Consider the following 21248-nt stretch of genomic DNA (forward strand, 5'->3'; position numbering starts at 1 on the left):
TATTTTTGAAACTTGAATAGGCATACAGTTTTCAGAAAATTGTTTTTGATTTTTAAGAAGGGCAAAAAAAAGCATCTGGGAAAAGATTTTTAACTGACTTCTGGCGGAGGCAAGATGGATCAGTAGATTTTGAAAGCAAGACTTGGAGACAGGAGGTCTTGGGTTCAAATCGGGATTCAGATACTTCCTTGTAATGGGCAAGTTTTTTTTAACACCCATTGTCTAACTCCTAACATTCTTCTTGCCTTGGAAATGCACAGTATCAATTGTAAGATGGAAGGTAACTGGGTTTTTAAAAAGAAAATAAAACATTAGTTCTTATGTAACCTTACTTTAAGGCTTTTTCATATAGTGGTAAACATTTTCTAAATCATGCTTTTATAGGAAAAGTCTCCCCTGCCCCCACACCCACCCCACATGGAAAAACTCTTAATATAATGATTTTGTCTCCTACTTTTAAGTAACAACCTCTAGATCATGAACTACATGGAGGATCATTGTTTCTGAATATTTAGCAGGGATAACTCTTTGTTTTACTTTTATAAAAATAATCCCACAGGTTGGATTAAAAATTGAATTGAATATTAAAATATATTTAGACAGCAATACTGTGTCAGAATTTACTTGTTTTTGTATAATTTTTAATGTAGGAATGTTATAATATTGTTTCTGCTCATCTCAGGGTTTTTGAGAATAAGCCTTACTTTACACAAAAATATAAAAGAAGTAGAAATATTCATTCAAAAATTCATATTTAAACTTGTGTGAATATGGTATGCCACAAGGTTTATAAGTATATAACAGTTACTCTGACTGAGCATCATGAAAGATCATACCGGATTGAGTTTAGAGTCTATCATTCCCTTTAGCCAGGTTTAGTGAACATAAAAATACCCATTGATATTTAAAGATATTTAATGTTTTTTTACACATCTGCATAAACTACTTGAATTGCAGGATAATATAATTCAAGTCCCTTTTGGGTGAATTTTAAAATTGCCATTCCAGTAAGTCAAAACATCTTTCTGGCTCTGACCTATTGAAAGTGGACTGGGCAATAAAAATAGCAAAATTGTCTGTATTTATATTTGACTGCTTTGACCATCTACCTACTTATTTATAATCTACCTTCTCTAGTCCCATTCTTGGCATTCCTTTTTTCTTTTCAGTCTTTTACATTAAATCTCACATAATTTATTTTTCTTCCACACTACATTTCTTAAATGCTACTCTTTGTCTTCTGTTCTTTTAAAAAGTTTATTTATTTAATTAATTTGGAATATTTCCTTATATGGTTATATGATTCATGTTCTTTCCCTCCTCTCCTCTCACCTCCCTCCCATAGCCAACAAGCACTTCTATTGGGTTTTATGTAAATCATTAATCAAGACCTATTTCCATATTATTAATATTTGCATTAGGGTGATCGTTTGGAGTCTGTATCCCATATCATAGCCTGCAAAAATTAAAAATTAATCTCAAATTATTTAAAATATTCTATTTTCAGAGATTTATTAATGATTCCTAGAAATAAAGAGAGAAAAGGGCAACAAAATAAAACCACTTGCCCATGGCTAATCTATCTCTTCAAATGGCCCACTCCACAGTCAGGAACAGAAGCAAAGATAGCAAGACCAGGAACCCCACCAAATTTATCTCCTCCCCCACCCCCCACCCTCTATATCAATATGTAACAACAGGAAGTCAATGGGCTCCTGGAAAATGTAGTTCAAAGGCACAAGATTCCCAATTACACAAGCCCCATCGAAATCATGTGATCAAGTAGTTATTTTTCTTCTGTAGTTTCTACTCCCACAATTCTTTCTCTGGATGTAGAGAACATCTTTCTCATAATTCCCTTAGAATTGTCCTAGATCATTGCATTGCTGCTAATAGAGGAGTACATTACATCCAATTGTGCCCCAGTGTATTTGTTCTCCTGGTTCTGCTCCATTCACTCTGCATCAATTCCTGGAGGTCATTTCAGTTCACATGGAATTCCTCCAGTTCATTATTCCTTTTAGCACAATAGTATTCCATCACCAACAGATACCACAATTTGTTCAGCCATTTCCCAATTGGAGGACATCCCCTCATTTTCCAAATTTTTGCAACCACAAAGAGCATGGCTATAAGTATTTTTGTACAAGTCTTTTCCCTTATTATCTCTTTGTGGTACAAACCCAGCAGTGGTATAACTAGATCCAAAAGCAAGCAGTCTTTTAAAGCCCTTTGGGCATAATTCCAAATTGCCTTCCAGAATGATTAGTTCAATTCACAACTCTAGCAGTATTGCAAATGTCCCAATTTTGCCACATCCCCTCCAACATTTATTACTTTCTTTTGCTGTTATTTTAGCTAATCTGCTAGGTGTGAGGTGGTACCTCAGAGTTATTTTGATTTGCATTCCTCTAATTATAAGAAATTTAGAACATATTTTCATGTGCTTATTGATAGTTTTGATATCTTTATCTGAAAATTGCCTATTCATGTCCCTTGCCCATTTGTTAATTGGGGAATGGCTTGATTTTTTGTACAATTAATTTAGCTTCTCATAAATTTGTGTAGACCTTTATCAGAGGTTTTTGTTATAAAAGATTTTTTTTCCAATTTGTTGCCTCCCTTCTAATTTTGGTTTTCTTCTACTCTTTTTTATTTTAGCTTGTTCTTTATTGTTCTTTCTTTCTTTCTTTCTTTCTTTCTTTCTTTCTTTCTTTCTTTCTTTCTTTCTTTCTTTCTTTCTTTCTTTCTTTCTTTCTTTCTTTCTTTCTTTCTTTCTTTCTTTCTTTCTTTCTTTCTTTCTTTCTTTTCTTTCTTTCTTTCTTTCTTTCTTTCTTTCTTTCTTTCTTTCTTTCTTTCTTTCTTTCTTCTTTCTTTCTTTCTTTCTTTCTTTCTTTCTTTCTTTCTTTCTTTCTTTCTTTCTTCTTTCTTTCTTTCTTTCTTTCTTTCTTTCTTTCTTCTTTTCTCTGTTCTCTTTGCAGTTCTCATTCTTACCACGTTTTGTTTTTTACCTTTCCGTTACTGCTATTTTCATCTTTGTTTTCTACATTCATCTCCCTTTCACCATCTCTGGGCTGTCTTGTTTCATTTGTCACATAGAATTTAATTCATTCAGGTCCTAAATATAAGAATATTATGATAATTTTATACAAGAATAAAATAATCTCTCCCTTTCACATACTCTATCCCTCATATAAAAACAAATAGAGCTTGCTTTAGAGGTTGAATAGATAGAGCTTGCCTTAGAGGCTAAAAAACTGGTGTTCAAATCTTGCTTCTGATAAATACTGTGTGTGTGACCCTGAGCAATTCACTTAACCTCTAAGAACAGTAGACAACCCTCTAATATTAAAAATTTCAGAAAAAGTGCCAGTCTACATCAGTGGAGGGCATTTTCTCATCTGCGGTTCCATATACTAGTGAAAATTTAGGTCTGGTTTCTTAGGCCCTCTCTCTTTTGCATTCATGGCATGTTACAGATGCTTTACTAGTTACTGTGGGAGGAATTGAAGACCTCCCTTCCTACAAAGCCTTAAGCATGCATATACTGTCTCTTCCTTAAACATCCTGTATCTGGTAAGGGACCTGACCTTACTCTATTTTTCTCATAGCACTTTACTCTATCATTTTGTTTTTTGTGTTTTATATTGTGTATGTGTCATTCTTTCTCTATAGCCTTTTTGTCTTCCTTAATTAACTCCAAGCAGCTAGAACTATTAATTTATTTGCTTCTCCCACACTTGGTATAGTAATGTACAGAATAAGTGCTTAATAAATAATTGTTGAACTAAATTGAATTCACAGAGGAACTGTGGAATTGAATACATGAAATGTGAATTTGCAATATAGTTGAGTAAATTTTACATATATGTCATATATGGAATAAAAACATCATGCTTAAACTTTGAGATATAGAAAGAAAACCAGGGACTGTCCTTGCTCTTAAAGAGTGCACATTCTAATCGCATAAGACAATAAGGTTTCAACTTCAAGTCTGAGGGTAAAACCTTATGTTCTTTAGTGGTATCAGAAAAGGAGATGATAGGGTATCTCAGTTAAGGTTATTTCCATTAATACAACTATACCTATTTGTATTGTACTGTTTAACATTTCTAGTGACTGCTGAAAACTTTCTTTTTTGGGTATTCAGTGATTATTGCCACAATGAAATAAATTATAAATTCTAGAAATTTAGAGAACTTATTGAACATTTACTGTTGGATGATATAATTTGATCTGGCCCTTGAAGAAGTAAGTTGAGTGCTTACATTGGGGTGGGATAGAATTGAGAAGCAGTCATTTAACAAATATGTATTAAGCACTTGCAATGCGCTAAATATGCAGTACCTAACTCTTGAAGATTCAAAGAAAGGCTATATACCATTTTTACCCTTAGGTAACTTAAATCCTAATAAGAGAGATAATATAATTAAACAAACCATATATTCAAGATATGCAATGTAAATGGAAGGTTATTTTAGAGAAAAGGCACTGGAATGTGGTGATGAGGGAATGGCAGGAGAGAACACTTGACTTCTGAGTCAGAGTATCTGAATTCAGTGATTGTTCCTGTCACTACATCAATTTCATAATCTATTTAATGAAAAGATTGGACAAGACAATATCCAGGACTCCTTCCAATTCTAAATCTGTGAAACTATAAGTATAACTTTGAAGGGTAACATTATAGATATTGGGTGTTATATGATTAGAATAGTTCAAGTAAAGCATAGGAATTAACAATAGCAACTTAGATTTATATGACACCATATTAAACATTTACATATATTTTCTCACCTGATAATTGTTGAAATCTTTATAAAGTAGTATAAATATTGTCATTACTTTCACAGAATAAATTTATTAAATTTATAAAATTAAATGGTGATCTTCATTCACTCAGGTAGAGTTAGGATTCAGACATATGTTTCTGCCTCCCAGTCTAATTCACTTTTTATGTAGTTTGGAGAATCATGACAGAAAATGTGAGCTTTTAGGAGGCATTGGTTGGTGAGCCAGTGATGGATTCTTAGTAGGCAAATAATAAGAGTGTTTTCTTGAATAAAATTAATGTCATGGAAGTAGGCAAAATGGATTAGAAAGGGAAAAGAAACTAGAGCCTACTGGAGTAATCAGGGCATGAGGTAATGAAAGCCTGACTAGGTGGAAGCTAATGAAGTATATAAGAAGGGAATGGCTTCAATTTTCCATTAATAGTCGATAGTTGGCACAGGTAAATGAAACTTACAGATAATGTATATTTTCTTTTGGCCAGTAATTTAAAACCATTCAAAACCAAATCTTGTGTTTTGATTACTAACAAATAAGAAGATTGCCTGATAAGTTGTTCCTAAGAGTTTTATCATCTAGCTACCAATTTAAGCATCCATTTCTTTTCTCCTTTCTATCTATTCTGTCCTGAAGATATTTCCCACGGAAATACATTAAATGTATTTATTTTTTTAAAGATATTTGTTTCACTTGAGTTCCAAGATGTTTCCCTTCTTCCCTTCCAACCCTGCATTAGAGTAGGCCAATATTTGGGGTGTGCATGTGTGTGTAAGTGTAAGTAATTGTGCAGTACAATTTATTCAGCCATTCCAATTGAGAGACATAGTGTTATTGCTACATTATGGGGTATACATAGTTTTATATCTATAGGCATAATTCCAAATTGTTTTCCAGAATGGTTGAATTAGTTCACAGTTTCTGCCAACAGTGTATTAGTGTCCTGATTTTTCTCTATCCCCTCCAAAATTTGTCATTTCCTCCTTTTATCATTTTAGCCAGTCTGATAAGTATGAGATGGTATCTGAATTGTTGATCAATAATGATTTAGAGAATACATTCATATGACCACTAGATATCTTTGATTGTTTCATCTCAAAATTGCTTCTTTACATTCTTTAACCATTTATCAGTTTGAGAATGACTCATTTTTTATAAATTTGACAAAATTCTATTTGAGTTATAAGCCCTTTATTAGATAAATTAGAATATTTTCCCAAATTTCATGCTTTCTCATCTTGACTATCTTTGTTTTATTTGTAGAAAAGCCTTCTAATTTAATGTAATCAGAATGACCCAATTTACATTTTATATTTTCTTCTTTATTCATATTTTTATCTCTTATCCATGATTTTGATAGGTAATATATTCTTTGCTTTCATAATTTACTTATGATATCTCCTTTTATTTCTACTTTGTGTATTCATTTTGATCATATTTTGGTAAATGATGTAAGATATTGTATAGTACCTAATTTCTGCTGCAGTTTCCAGTTTTCCCTACTATTTTTACTAAACAGTGAATTCTTATCGTGAAATCTTAAATCTTTACATTTATCAAGTACAAGGTTACAATAATACTTTACTACTGTGTATTGTATATCTACTTCATTCTCTTGATCCCCCATTCTATTTCTTAGAAGGCGTCAGTTAGCTTTGATAATTATACCACATAAGTTTAAGATCTGCTACTGCTACATGTTCTTCCTTTACATTTATTCTATTGATATTCATTACCTTTTGTTCTTCCAAATGAATTATGTTACTCTTTTTTCTAGCTCCATAAAATACATTTTTGGTAATTTTATTGGGATGATGTATTTTTTTATTACCTCTTATTTTGTTTGGCTGAATGAAGTACATTTTATTGAATACACCATATTAATAATATTAGCTAATCAACCCCATACAATCCACAATCAATTCTAGGGTAGAAGATTGGTAAGGTCCAGACAATTAAGATTCAGTGAGTTGTCTGGGGTCACACAGCTAGGAAGTGTCAGAGGACTGATTTGAACCTAGTACCTACCATCTCTAGAGGCCTGGTTCACCTAGCTGTCCCAGTTCCTAAGAATCTTAATTCTTTTTCTGTTGATATCCTTCCTACATTCAAAAGGAGGCAAAACCTAATATTTCTATTATAAAACTAATAACGTTTTTGAAGCTTTTCCTTATGAATAACTTCTTAACAGAAAACTAGAAAATCATCTGTTATGATTTAACAACTTTTGACCAAAAGGCTATTCCTAGTACTTTTGGATTTTGACGTAGTTGGTGAAAAAATAAATGATAATTCATTAACCATTAAAGTGAGTCTCACATTGTCTTCACTAGGCTGTTGTTATACTATTCTTATTTTTGGGATTTTGTATTTTTAGACTGTCTTATTTTGTAAAAGTAATTCAGTTTTTTTTAAACATTCCAAATTTTTAAACATTCCAAATAATGTGATTTCTTCTCATATACAGTTTCTCAAGCAAGACCTCCTCCAAACCAGAAAAAAGGTAAGTGCCTATAGAGTTTAACCCCACCCCCCACCCCCACCCCCAAATGTGAACAGTATTGATGAATGAAATTTCTATAAGGGAAAAAAATGTATTAAATTTAAATGGTTATATCAGTTATTTTAAAACATTTTTGATATTATAATTTCCCAATAAATCCCCACTCTTAAGTAGTTTCTTGTTTCCTGTGATAAGATTTGCAGTATAGTGAGCACAACCAACATAGCATATAACATTTCCTCATTCATTCATAGTCTACCACTTCTTCGCTAAAAATAACTGACTATATTCCAAAGAATTGACTAATGCCTTTGATATAACCTTTTAATTTTCTATAACACTTCTATAGCCATTATGTATATTCTAGTTCCACTTCAGTTTTCATTAGTTCATGTAAAACTGCTCTTAATTCTTCATTATTCTACAGTAATTTCTCTACTATATTCATATGCTTCAGTTTGCCCAACTCTTCCCCTATCATTGGGCATCTCTTTTATTTCCAGGGGGTTTTAATTTTGTTTTGGCTTGGGATTTGTTTTTGTTTTGTTTACTGTAATGTATTTAGGACTACTTTAGCATATATGAAGTATTTTCTTCTGTCATCATCATTATTGAGGCATATTCTTGATAGTAGAATTGGTCAGAGTGTGAACAATTTTGTGATGTTTCTAGTCCTATAAACTATCTTCCTACTCCCTTTAACAATGGGTTATTGCTTTTTTCTTTGGCATTTGGAATGAGGTGACACTTAATATATGTGTTAATTTTCATTTCTTCTTATTAAAAACAATTTGTTACCTCTTCTCATTTCTAGGATCTCGAACACCCATTATCATTATTCCAGCAGCTACCACATCTTTAATAACTATGCTTAATGCAAAAGATCTTCTCCAAGACCTAAAGTAAGTTGTTGATTAACTTATTTTTGAGAAGATTAATTTCAGATTTAGAAGTGACAGTAAGAAGGAGTTACTGACAGCAGTATTTATTATTGATTTAGTTTTTTATTTGTACTATGATGTAGACATATCATTTGGAATGATAGTTAATAAGGTCTCTATGACTGGAGACTTTAAAATAATTAAGTATGACTTATTTATTTGGAGTCTTTAAAATGCTTGTCATAAAATCATATGAGGTCAGCAACCTACTTAGATCAAGAATCATAAAATTATTTTTTTGAAATACTATATGTGCTTGTTTCAGTTATATCCGACTCTTGTGACCCTATTTGGGATTTTCTTGGATAAGTCGTGTAATAGTTTGCCCTGGCCTTCTACAATTGATTTTACCGATGAAGGAAACTGAGACAAACAGGGTTAAGTTATTTACCCCATATCACATAGCTAGTAAATGCCTAAGATCAGATTTTAAGTTGGGCAGTGGGGTTGGTGGGGTGGGAAGAATCTTTCTGACTTCATGTCCTGTACAGTACTGCCACTTAACTACATGAAATAGCATATAGTTTTTCTTACTTTTATGAAGTTTTGACATTGAAGTGCATTTTGCATCTTTAACTGTTTGAAGAGTAAGGAAACAAATAATATGGTGAATGTGAAACAGAGCAGAGAAATTTAAATGTAAACCAATCTATTCCAGTCTAGTTAGTGGAAGGACCAATAATAGAATTCAAATTGTCATATTGTCATAGTAGATTTGCTAATTGCTCTTTTTTTTAAGCTTTTGTGTATGAATGTTATTTTTGTAAATTTTGTGTACTAGGAAAAGGATTCTTAACCTTTTTTGCATTGTTGACCCCTTTGGCAGTATGGAACCACTTCTCAATGTTATTTTTAAATGCATAAGATGAAATATATAGAATTTCAAATGAAACCAGTCAAAGTGAATTTTTATATAAAATCACTATGAATGTATGTAGTGTATGTGTATACACACACACACACACACACACACACACACACACACACAACCCCTACATTAGGGTATCTTTTTTCTTCTTCCCTTTTTTTGTTTGTTTTAAACATTTGATCTTATCCAGAGAGCTAAGTGGTGCTACCTACTTAAAGGCAGGTAGATGACACTTTGAGAAAGAGTGCTTACATGCAGCCAGAAAGACCTGAGCTCAAATCTGACGGAGTCCACTTACTAACTGGGTCATACTGGGCAAGTCACTTAACCTCACTCAGCTTCGGTTTCCTTATCCATGATATGGAGATGATAATAACTGTCCCAATTTCATAGGATCATCGTGAAGATCAGATGAGATAAAAGTGCCATATGAATGCTAACAGTTATTATTCTCTAATGTGAATTGCATTCTCATATTTTTAGCTGGGTAGCATTGGGTTGTTACCTTTGACTCCTCACTCTCATTCCCATACTTTATTAGTTGCCAAATCTTGCCACTTGTACCTTAATAACATTTGACTTTCTGCAACAGGCAAACTATCCTAATCCCTAATCTTAATTCTTTCCCTCTGAGATAGCCTATAATTTATTCTGTATGTAGTTTGTGCAGAGTTGTTTGCATATGATCTCCACTTAACAATGAACTCCTTGAGAGGAGGGACTGGATGCTTTTGGCTTTCTTTGAATCCCATTGCTTAACATAGTACCTGGGACAGAGTAGGTCACTTAATAGACATAGATGACTAATATCTCTGCCAAAATGTCCAATGGGTATCTCAAGCTCTTATATCATCAAAATAGAACTCACTATATTTCCCACTCACACTTATCTGAATTTTTAAATGACATTATCACTGTTCTAGTCACTCGGGTACCTAGGCTTTCAATTTACATAAACATTTCTTGCTCACTCAAACCCTAAATCTACTCACTTGCCAAATCCTTTTGGATCTATTTCCACAACATCTGTTTTTATCTGTACCCTTCTTTCAGCTCACAATATAGGAGCATTGGTAAAGTGCTTTAAAGTTTGCAAAGTAATTTATATACATTATCTCATTGGATCCTCATAGCAATCCTGCAAAGTAGATAGTATTGGGAATATTAATGTTCATTTTAAAAGATCAGTCTTCCCCCATATCCCACTCCTAGTTTGTATCAGAGACAGGATTGGCGTAAGTCTTCTTGTGTGAGTATGGTGGAAGAGAGTTTCCTCCCAAGAGCCTGTGATTCTGAGAAACAGTTATATCCTTTTCTGTTAAGATATAAGAACAATGGATAGAGAGCCTGGCTTGGAACTGGGAGGATCTGGGTTTAAATTTTGCCTCAAATTCTTTTTAGTTGTTTGACTCTAGGTGAGTCACTCAACTCCAATTGTGGAGCCCTTTCTTTTCTGTCTTTTAGAGTTGCTATTAGTTCAGGAAAGTAAAAGTTTAAAAAAGAAGATATGCTCATTTTGACCTTTTTGATGATGTTTGTTCTTTATTGTATCCCAAATCTCCTTGCTTCTTGATGTTCACAATTGGTAGGTATGAAGTTTTTGTGGAATCTACAAACCTTTTTCAAACTCTTTAATATTCTTATCTAATTTTTAATAACTTCAAATTCCCCTATGCCTCCCTTTGTGTAGAAAGACTATTTTGGTTTTTTATTTTTGTTTGATATTTTGGCTTGTCATCACCAGAATCTCTTTGTGTAGAGCTTGGCTGGTTCTTGGAAGGCATCTGAGACATAATCTGTCATCAGAATTATTCTAGGAGCCTTTTCCAGTTAGTAGAATCTGTTGGAGTTTGTATTTTATTTTATTTCTTAGTCAATTTAGAACATTATTCCTTGGTTACAAGAGAAATTTAGCATTCTTGACAATAGTAGCTGGCATGTATATAGGACTTAATGGTTTACAGAGTATTCTCCAAACTATCTTGTGAATCTTAAAATTTCTCAGATTTGTGAATCTTCAAAATTTTCAGACTCTACCTTAGAACATTTGGTTAGGATCTTTCCCCATTTTAAAACAATGAAGGGACTTTGGTCAGGAAAGTAGGTGGGAACTCTAACATTACTCCACCCATACTTAGCCATACTTTAGATCTAATACAAAGGGGTGCTAAGTACCTATGAAGATCAAATTAATCAGGCAGCTTGCAAAGGAAAAGATTAATCTACTCAGGTGTGAATTAAGAATGGTCAGTCCTTTGGAAAACATCTACTGTGATTGGTAGACGTAAAAATTTAGGGGAGGTGACATAGGAGAAAATTTTCTTTAAAAGGAAGGAGCTAGAGGGCTCTGGAGTTAGTTCAGCCTTGGAGCTGAATTGAAAGCTGTTCTCTCTCTCCGTGGCTGAACTTGGGTCAGCTTCCTGAGCTGAACTGGAGGGTCTCTCTGAACACTAAGAGTTTTGCTTGGAAGGATCTTGTGGTGAATGATTAAAGACTGACTTAAGGAGAAAGGCCTAGGTCATTCGCCTAAGCATTATTTCCTCAAACTCATATTCAAAGATGCCTTTTGATTTCTGCATAGATAGGATTTAAGTGAGACAGAGTTGTGGGCCTTACTTTCTCTTCCAGAATCATTGAAGTCCAGGGGCAAGACAAAAGTCAAGGTATCTGGTGATGGTTTGGGTTGCAGTGGTTGACCTTGATTTCTTCAATGTCTAACCAAGCTCTAAGCACTATACATCACTCATTTCTACCACCTTCATGGCCAATGGAATACATTGTTCTCATCTGCCCCTTAAACCAGGGAAAGTCTTCATTTGCTTGGGGTAGACATCCCCTTAACTCACTGGATGGGTTTAAGGTCTGTGGGTTATCCTTAACCTGGTTTAGCCTGCCTGTTGAGATGGTTTCCTGGGATGTGGCAGCAGCACATGCTTCTTAGAGCCATAGGTGAGAGCTGAGTGGCAGATGAATGCCATAAGAGGAAATTACTCTGCAAGCTGTCTTGTCAGAGGTACTAGTTTTCCTGGATCTGGAGCCAGAATACTTGGGTTCAGTTCCCACCTGTGACTCATCAGTCACATAGGAAAGCAATGAAAGTTAGATTACTTTAAGACTTTATGTTAAAGTATTCTATTAAACAAAATTGGCTGAATTTTTTCTGTTGTTTCTGAGAGGAGTGGTTACTTTACTTGATTTGACCTTTCCATCAGGTACATCTAGCCACAGGAAGAGACATTTATTGTAACAAGATGCTTCAAGAACTGCAGTTGTAGAAATAGCAAAACCATGGCACCCATTGTTAAGAGTTAGTTTGGCTTTGACTTCTTAGGAGTGAAGCAGCTGCATGTCATGTTAATTTTTATTTCCTTAGTTGATTCCATCCATTAAGACACTATGCTAAGCTCTAGGGAATTAAAGAAAGACCAGAAAAGCTCCTGGCCCACCTATTAAGGAATTCACCTTGACGGAGATAGCATGCATACAACTATGCACAAGCAGAGGTAGTAGTCTCTAAAGAGAAGGCACTGCAATGAAGGGCTGGTAATGACTTCTTGCAGAATGTAGGTTATAGCTGATATTTGAGGGGTAATGGAAGAGAGCCCTACTTTTGTGGGATAGCCAGTGAAAATGCTTAGTGCTGAGAGTTGGAGCATTGTATGCAAGGAAGAAAGAGCAAAGCTGTGTCACTGTATTGCAGAGTAGATGGAGTGGAGTAACTGTAAGAAATCCAGAAAAAGAGAAATGGACCAGATTATGAAGGACTTTACAAGTCAAAAAGTGATTTCCTTTTTGATCTGAAAGGTAATAGGGCAACACTGGAGTTTATTGAACTTATTTGATGAATATGGTGAGCTCTGTACTTTTGGAAAATCAATTTGACTTTGAGTAGGGAAAGATGAGGCAGGGAAATTAAACAATAGGCTATTGCAGTGGTCCAGGAATGAAGGGATGAGGGCCTGTACCTGGGGTAGTGGAGTGTCAGAGGAGAGAAGAGAGCATACTGGAAAGATGTTGTCAAGGTAGAAATGATAGGAATTGATTTGGTATGGGAGATGAGAGATAAGGAGTTGAGGATGACATCTAATTTTAAGGCTTTGTGACTGAGGAATGTGTGTCTTTTGACAGTAGTAGGAAAGTCTGCAAGAGAAGTGAAGGTTTGGTGAGAAAGATAATGAATTCAGGTTTGGACAGGTTGAATTTGAGATAGCTACAGGACATCCATTTCAAAATACCTAGTTGGATATGCAAGACCAGAGGTTGGGAGAGAGATTAGGACTGAACAATTAGATCTGAGACTCATCTGCATAGAGATGACAATTAATACCTTGGGACCTGATAAGATCACAAAGGGAATAGGATAAAGAAAAGAAGGGCCTTGACCCATGGTTAGTGTGCATGACTTGAATGATAGTACAGCAAAGGAGAAAGGAGTAATTAGACAGGTAGGAAGAGAAACAGGAGAGAGCAGTGCTCCCAAAACCCAAGAGAGAAGAGAGTATTGAAGAGAAAAGGATGATTCGGGCTACATAGATAGCTCCTCCTGAAGAATGAGTATTGTTTACTTATCCTCTCTATCACTGGTGCCCTTATTATTCTCTGTGTGTATGTGTGCTTGCATGTGGGTGGGGGGGGGTGGAGTTAAGAGACTGACATTGAGACAGCAGTTTTAGATTATCACCTTCATGAGAAGGCATTGTTTGGCAGAAATACTATTTAGGAATAAAGAATCTAGAAAATGTATATCTTCTAGACTGATAACATTTTTTCTCTTGGTCTGGATGCTTTTTGGCTCTGTTTATTGAATAATATTTTATTGGTGGACTTTTGCTTCAGAGGCTTCTGTTGAATTACATATCAATTTGAAGTATTAATAATTATGAAATTTCAAGGCTATAGATAATTTTAAATAACATTTTTTCTAAAACATAGCTCTTATAATATTTTTCTTTCCCAGCATTAATATAGTTTTCTTTCGCATGTTTATTTCTAAGATGTTTATAGGGAGATTTAGATCTTTAAAAATAAGAGACTACTTTATAAACCCACCTATTCTTTGAGTGCTGTCCTATAAACTTATTGAGGGCTCTGTTTTGGTATCATATAGTGCTTTAGCACAGAACATTATACATAATGGATACTTAAGTATTTGTTAAATTATATTGGCTTTAATGTAAACTAATAATTCATAAAATGTATGGATTGTTTTGGCTTTTTATGCTAAGTATAATGCCTACAGGAATTGTATATATGCCTAAATAAAGCTTGTAACCAAAGTGATCATAAGTCCATAGTAAAATAGTAAGACAACCCAAGTTCCCAAGGAATTAAAGAGGTTTGAGATAGATTAGTTATGATGTAAGCATTCTTTACTTCTGTTAACAGGTATATTATTTACCTTAATATAGAATAAGTACAAGACACTTAGGAAAGAGAAGCTCATACTGAAATGATCATAAGTCCTAAGTAAAATAGTAAGATAACCTAAGTGCCCGTGGAATTAAAGAGGTTTGAGATAGATTAGTTATGTTGTAAACATTCTTTATTTCTATGAACATGTATATTGTTTACCTTGCATGAAGAATAAGTATGGGACACTTAGGAAAGGGATAACTGACATTTAGTGACTCATCATCATTAAGCATTTTTCTGACCACAGCATTAACAGTTTATAAGATTGGTGAGCTTTTTTTTTTTTAAATAGTAATGAGAGCAAACATAAGGACAATTTCCCTTGAGTATATTCCCTTAGATTTAATATGTGCTTTTTCACTCTCCCTCCTCCAGGTCCCTCACTTTTGTCAGGGTACCATTGTAAGTTAAGTTTGTTAGTGAGTAATATAATATAAATACTTACATGGCACTAGTAATACTTCTTTGAAGCACTTGGTGAATGTTGAAGTAATAGGTTTGAATAGGGGTGGCTAATTAAAGCAGAGACGATATGATAATGTGAATATGAAAAACAATTAAATGTTACCTTTCAAAATTCCCAAGTGATATTAGCAGTTTTTAGTATTATATCCTTCAGAATGGTAAGTACTGTTTAAAAACATAGACATGTCTTATTCTTTTTTTTTTAAACCCTTACCTTCTGTCTTGGAGCCAATACTGTGTATTGTGTATGGCTCCAAGACAGAAGAATAGTAAGGGCTAGGCAATGAAGGTCAAGTGACTTGCCCAGGGTCACACTGAGAAGTATCTGAAGCCAGATTTGAACCTATGACCTCCCATCTCTAGGCCTGGCTCTCAATCCACTTAGCTAGCCAGCTGCCCCCTCATGTCTTATTCTTAAGCATTAATAATTTTTGTACATATAAAGTAAGGAGAATTTTACCAGGTTAAACTTTATACATTTTCTACAATAAAAGTTTTCTTTTGACTTTAATGCTCAAATTTGACCAGTCTTTGAAAATTAGTATTATTTAAAATCTGTTATGAAACTGTGGGAATTAAAATAATAGTATTTGATTATGACTTAGATTAGATGGCCTATGAAGTCCATTCCAACTCTGATATTTTATGATACTGATCTCTTCTTTGATTTTTGTTTTCTGGAAGATTTGTTCCATCAGATGAGAAGAAAAAACAAGGCTGCCAGAGAGAAAATGAAACACTCATCCAGAGACGGAAAGATCAGATGCAGCCCGGGGGCACTGCTATAAGTGTGACAGTCCCCTATCGGGTAGTAGATCAGCCCCTCAAACTTATGCCTCAAGACTGGTAAGACATACAATTTAAAATATTTCATTAATTTTTTTTTTTAAATCTTCAATTTGTTGTTAAATTCAGATCCTCTCAAGTTTCATCATCATAGTTTCACAGTATAACCAATTTTTGTCTTTTGAAATCTAAATCTGTTTTAACTTAGAAAAAGAGTAGTTTGTTTTTAATTATATATTAAATATTCTTATTTAAATTGGAAAAAATAAGATTATATTAGCTTTTACTTATAGGACACTTGTCTTTCTGAAAGCTCAATGAATATAAATAATTTGTATAAATAAATAATTATACATATGCATGCATGAACGAACATACACTTTTAAAAAAAGTATTTATTTGGATATTTCTACCAATTATATGTACTTCAATATGGTCATTAACTTCTTTTGGCAAAGCAGAATTAAATGTGTTAATTTACTTAAATTATTTGAGACATTTAAATCTTTTATGACCTGTAATACTTCTTTTACATAGGATAAGAACATACTTTTAAACTGTTTAAATAGAATTACACACACATACACACACTCTTACGCTCTGTAATTTAGTGTTAAGTATAATAATATTGTACAATTGAATGAGTACCAACAATTTTTAGAGGAACCTGATTTAAATATTGAGCTTGCTCTTATAACTGATGTTATCTTGGGCAAGTTACTTGACTTTCTCAAACTGTAGTTTCCTTCTATGTAAAACCAGTATTTAGAACTACTTTGCTTCTAAGATCCTTTTTAGCTTGAGATCTGTAATCTCACTGTGAAGCAAGTAGTTAAATAGTACATTCACCTTATTTCTCTTTAATATCACCATTGAGTATTGCACTAGCAGGGCAGTTGTTGCAACCACTAGAATGAAAGTGGAGATTACAAATGTATCCACTGTGTTTAAAAAATAAACTTTATCTCACATTTATTTAGCATTATAAGACTTTCTCTTCAATATTTTCAGCATCTGTTTTATAATACTATAATATTTTCTTTCCTTTTTTTTTTGAATGGACATAGAGTTTTTAAAAATTAAAGGGTAATGTATTAATGTCAGTTAATTCTGGTAACAATCAAAAAATGTGTGAAATTTAAGATCAGTTTGCAGTTAGCAAAAGAATAGGCATAAAAGGCCAGAAGGATCACACATAAAAATAGCTTTATGTGTATTTATGCTGAAAAGACATATAACTGCAAAAAAGCAGATGCACTGGTGGTATAGCAGTCATTAATGTGCTATAACAGTGTCATTATAAAGAGAAATTATGCTAATGTGCTCTGTTTGCCTCTCAGTAGTGTTGACAGCAGATTCTATCACATGAATAAATATGAGACTGGTTCTTTAGGGATTTACAGTAACTAAAACTCAAGGTCTTTAATAAAGAGTGTCTTTTCCTTTTCAATTTATAGGGATCGTGTTGTGGCAGTTTTTGTACAGGGGCCTGCATGGCAGTTCAAAGGTTGGCCATGGCTATTACCCGATGGATCACCAGTTGACATATTTGCTAAAAGTTAGTTTCTCATTTTTCTTTGATATTATTTCCCCCTTATAATATTTATGAATGACAATTTCCCCCCCTAGAAATTCAGTAGAAAAAGTAATTGTATTTTTTGTTTTTGTTGTCACACATATGTACGTTCATAGATGTGAGGACTACAGCTGTCTGGCTTTTAATTTGTATCCCTAAAACCTGACATGTTTCCAGTTACATGTTTGGCATTGAATACATGATTCGATTGAAAGATCCAAGTAAAATCAATAAATGACCTTAGTATTTGATGTTGACAGTTCTCTGTTCTAGATTTTATATACACCCAACAAACTGAGTACATTGTTTTTTATGCTTTCAGTACTCATAGTGTTTGCCATTGAGACAATTCAGTTCATTTCTATATTGGTAATTTGTAAAATGTTACATGTAAGTTTTACAGCTGGAAATTTTTAAACTAAAAAAGAACTCACTTTTCTTATCCATAACATTAATCTAGGTTTAGCAAGTTTGTTGTGATTGTAAGATTTCTTTCTTTTCTCTTCTTATTCCCCCCTCCCCACCCATGATTACATGATTCAGGTTGTCTCCCTCCCCTCTACCCTCCCCCTTCCTGTAGTAGATAAGCAATTCTACTGGGTTATACATGTATTATCTCTCAAAACTTATTTTCATAGTAGTCTTTTAAAACCCAAGCCCCAAATCATATATCCTTATAAACGAGTGATAAATCATGTTTTCTTCTGCATTTCCACTCCCACAGTTTTTTCTCTAGTTGTGGGTAGTGTTCTTTCTCATTAGTCCCTCAGAATTGTTCTGGATCTTTGCATTGCTGAGTCAATTACAGTTGATCATCCCACAATGAGACAGTTTCTGTGTACAATGTTTTCATGGTTCTACTTATGCCACTTTACATCAGTTCTTTGTAGTTCTTATAGAAATCAAACAGTTCATCATTCCTTATAGCATAATAACATTCTATCACTGTCATATACCACTGTTTATTTAGCTATTCCCCAAATGTGGGACAACACACCCCATATTTTCCAATTTTTTGCCACTACAAAAACCTCAGGTATAAGTATTTTTGTCCATCCATATTTTTTTTATCTCTTTGGAGTACAAACACAGTAATAGTATAGCTGGATCAAAGGGCATGCATTCTTTTTAAAGCACTTTGAGTATAGTTACAAATTGCCTTCCAGAATGGTTGAACTAATTCACAACTCCACCAGCAATGCATTAATGTCCCAATTTTGCTACTTCCCCTCCAATATTTTTCATTTCACTTTCCTGTCATACTGGCCAGTTATCTTCTAGGTGTGAGGTAGTAACTCAGGGTTGTTTTGATTTGCATTTCTCTAATACAGGGATTTAGAATATTTTTTCATATAGCTTTTGATAGTTTTGATTTCTTCATCTGAAAACTGCCTATTCATATTCCATGACCTTTTGTTGATTAGGGACTGATTTGGATTCTTATAAATTTGACTTAGTCCTTTATTTGAGAAATTAGATCTTTATCAGAGAAATTTGTTATAAAATTTTTTTCTCATGTTGCTTCCCTTCTAATCTTGGTTTTATTGCCTTTGTTTGTGCAAAATTTTTAAAACTTAATATAATCAAAATTGTCCATTTTATATCTTTTAATATTCTCTCATTTGTTCTTAAAATTTCCCCCTCTTCAGAGATCTGACAGGTATACTAATCTATGTCCACTTACTTTACTTATAATATCATTTTTATGATTAAGTTATATACCCATTTTGAACTTATCTTAGTATAGGGTGTGACATGCTGATCTAGACCTAATATTCACCCTTGTTTTTTCCAAATTTCCCAGAAGTTTTTTTTCAGATAATGAGTTCTTCCAAAAGCTGGGATCTTTGTGTTTATCAAACACTAGCTTGCTGAGGTCATTTGCCCCTAGTCTATTCCATTGATCTACCCTTCTATATCTTAGTCAGTACTACATTTTTTTGATGATCACTGCTTTATTAGTACAGTTTAAGATCTGGTACTGCTAGGCCACCCTCCAATCCCTTTTTTTTTATTATTATTATTAATTCCCTTTATATTCTTGATCTTTTGATCTTCTAGATGAATTTTGTTACTATTTTTTTCTAGTTTCATAAATTTTTTTGGTAGTTTGATTCGTATGGCACTAAATTAAGTAAATTAGTTTAGGGTAGGATTGACATTTTTATTATAGTAGCTCATCCTACCCAATGAGCAATTAATATTTTTCCAGTTGTTTAGATCTAGTTTTATTTGTGTGAAGTGTTTGTAATTGTGTTCATATAATATTTGAGTTTGTCTTGCCAAAGAGATTCCCAAATATTTTATATTGTCTAGAGTGATTTTAAATGGAGTTTCTTTTTCTAAAGCTTGTTACTGAGTTTTGTTGGAAATGCAAAGAAATGCTGATGATTGATGTGGATTTATTTTGTATCCTTCAACTTTGCTAAAGTTGTTATTTCCACTAGTTTTTTAGTTAATTTTCTAGGATTCCCTAAGTATACCATCATATCCTCTGCAAAGACAGATAATTTAGTTTCCTTACTGCCTTCTTTAATTCCTTCAATTTCTTTTTCTTCTCTAATTGCTATAGCTAACATTTCTAGTACAATATTAAATAATAGTGGTTATAATGGGGTATCCTTTCACTCCCAATCTTTTTGAGAAGACTTCAATTTATCCCCATTGCAGATGATTCTTGCTGCTGGTTTTGAATAAATACTACTTATTATTTTGAGGAAAGGCCCTTTTATTCCTATGCTTTCTAGTGTTTCCAATAGGAATGAGTATTATAGTTTGTCATAGGCCTTTTTCTGCATCTATTTTTTTTTTTTAAACCTTTACCTTCTGTCTTAGAATCATTACTGTGTATTGGTTCCAAGGCAGAAGAGCAGTAGGGACTAGGTGATGGGTGTTAAGTGACTTGCCCAGGTTAACAAAGGTAGGAAGTATCCGAGCCCATGAACCTATGATCTCCCATTTCTAGGCCTGGCTTTCCAAATCCACTGAGCCACCCATCTGCCCTCTTTTTTTCCTGCATCTATTGAAATAATCATATGATTACTATTAGTTTGGTTATTGATAATGGTCTGTTAAAAGGATGATTTTCCTAATATTAAACCAGCCTTGCATTCTTGGTATAAATCCTACTGGTTATACTGAAATATTCTTGTGATAACTTGCTAGTATTTTATTTAAGATTTTTGCATCTGTGTTTGTTAAGGAGAGTGGTCAATAGTTTTCTTTTATGTTTTTTATCTTCCTGGCTTGGGTATCAGTACCACATTTGTGTCATTAAAAGAATTTGGTAAGACTCCTTCTGTGACTGTTTCGTCAGATAGTTTACATAGTATTAGAATTAGTTGTTTCTTAAATGTTTTATAGAGTTCAGTTATGAATCCATGTGGCCCTGGAGATGTTTTCTTTGGGAGTTCATTAATAGTTTGTTAATTTCTTCTGCTAAGATGGGATCATTTAAGTATTTTATTTCCTCTTTTGTTAATCTAGGCAACTTCTATTTTTGTAAATATGCATCCATTTCATCTAGATTGTCATATTTATTGTTATATAATTGGGCAAAATAGCTTTCAGTAATTGCCTTAATTTTATCTTCATTAGAAATGAAATCACCCCTTTTTATTTTTGATACCCATGATTTGATTTTCTTTTAAAAAAAATCAAATTAACCATTACTTAATGTTTTTTTCATAGACCCAAATCCTCATCTTATTTATTAGTTCATTAGTTCTTTTAATTTTACTAATTTCTCCTTTGATTTTTTAGGATTTCCAATTTAGTCTTTATCTGGGAATTTTTAGTTTGCTCTTTAGTTTGTCTTCTCATTGCCATTTTGTTCAATGAAATCAGTAATTATTTTTAAGATTTGCCCTTTGACTCGTCAGTTTTGAACAATTAGATTATTTAGTTTCC

At 33.3% G+C, this 21248-nt stretch overlaps 1 protein-coding gene across 1 annotated transcript in view; it reads left to right on the forward strand.

The window, feature by feature from the left end:
• Positions 1-21248, forward strand: part of CDC73 (cell division cycle 73) — a 174205-nt gene that overhangs the window by 137454 nt on the left and 15503 nt on the right. The window contains exons 12-15 of the mRNA XM_001367480.4: positions 7256-7291; positions 8106-8193; positions 15662-15823; positions 17221-17321. Coding sequence (XP_001367517.1) covers positions 7256-7291; positions 8106-8193; positions 15662-15823; positions 17221-17321 — 387 coding nt within the window. The remainder of the gene's footprint in view (positions 1-7255; positions 7292-8105; positions 8194-15661; positions 15824-17220; positions 17322-21248) is intronic.

The sequence above is a fragment of the Monodelphis domestica genome, chromosome 2 (assembly GCF_027887165.1).
Source record: "Monodelphis domestica isolate mMonDom1 chromosome 2, mMonDom1.pri, whole genome shotgun sequence".
Classification (NCBI taxonomy): Eukaryota; Metazoa; Chordata; class Mammalia; order Didelphimorphia; family Didelphidae; genus Monodelphis; species Monodelphis domestica.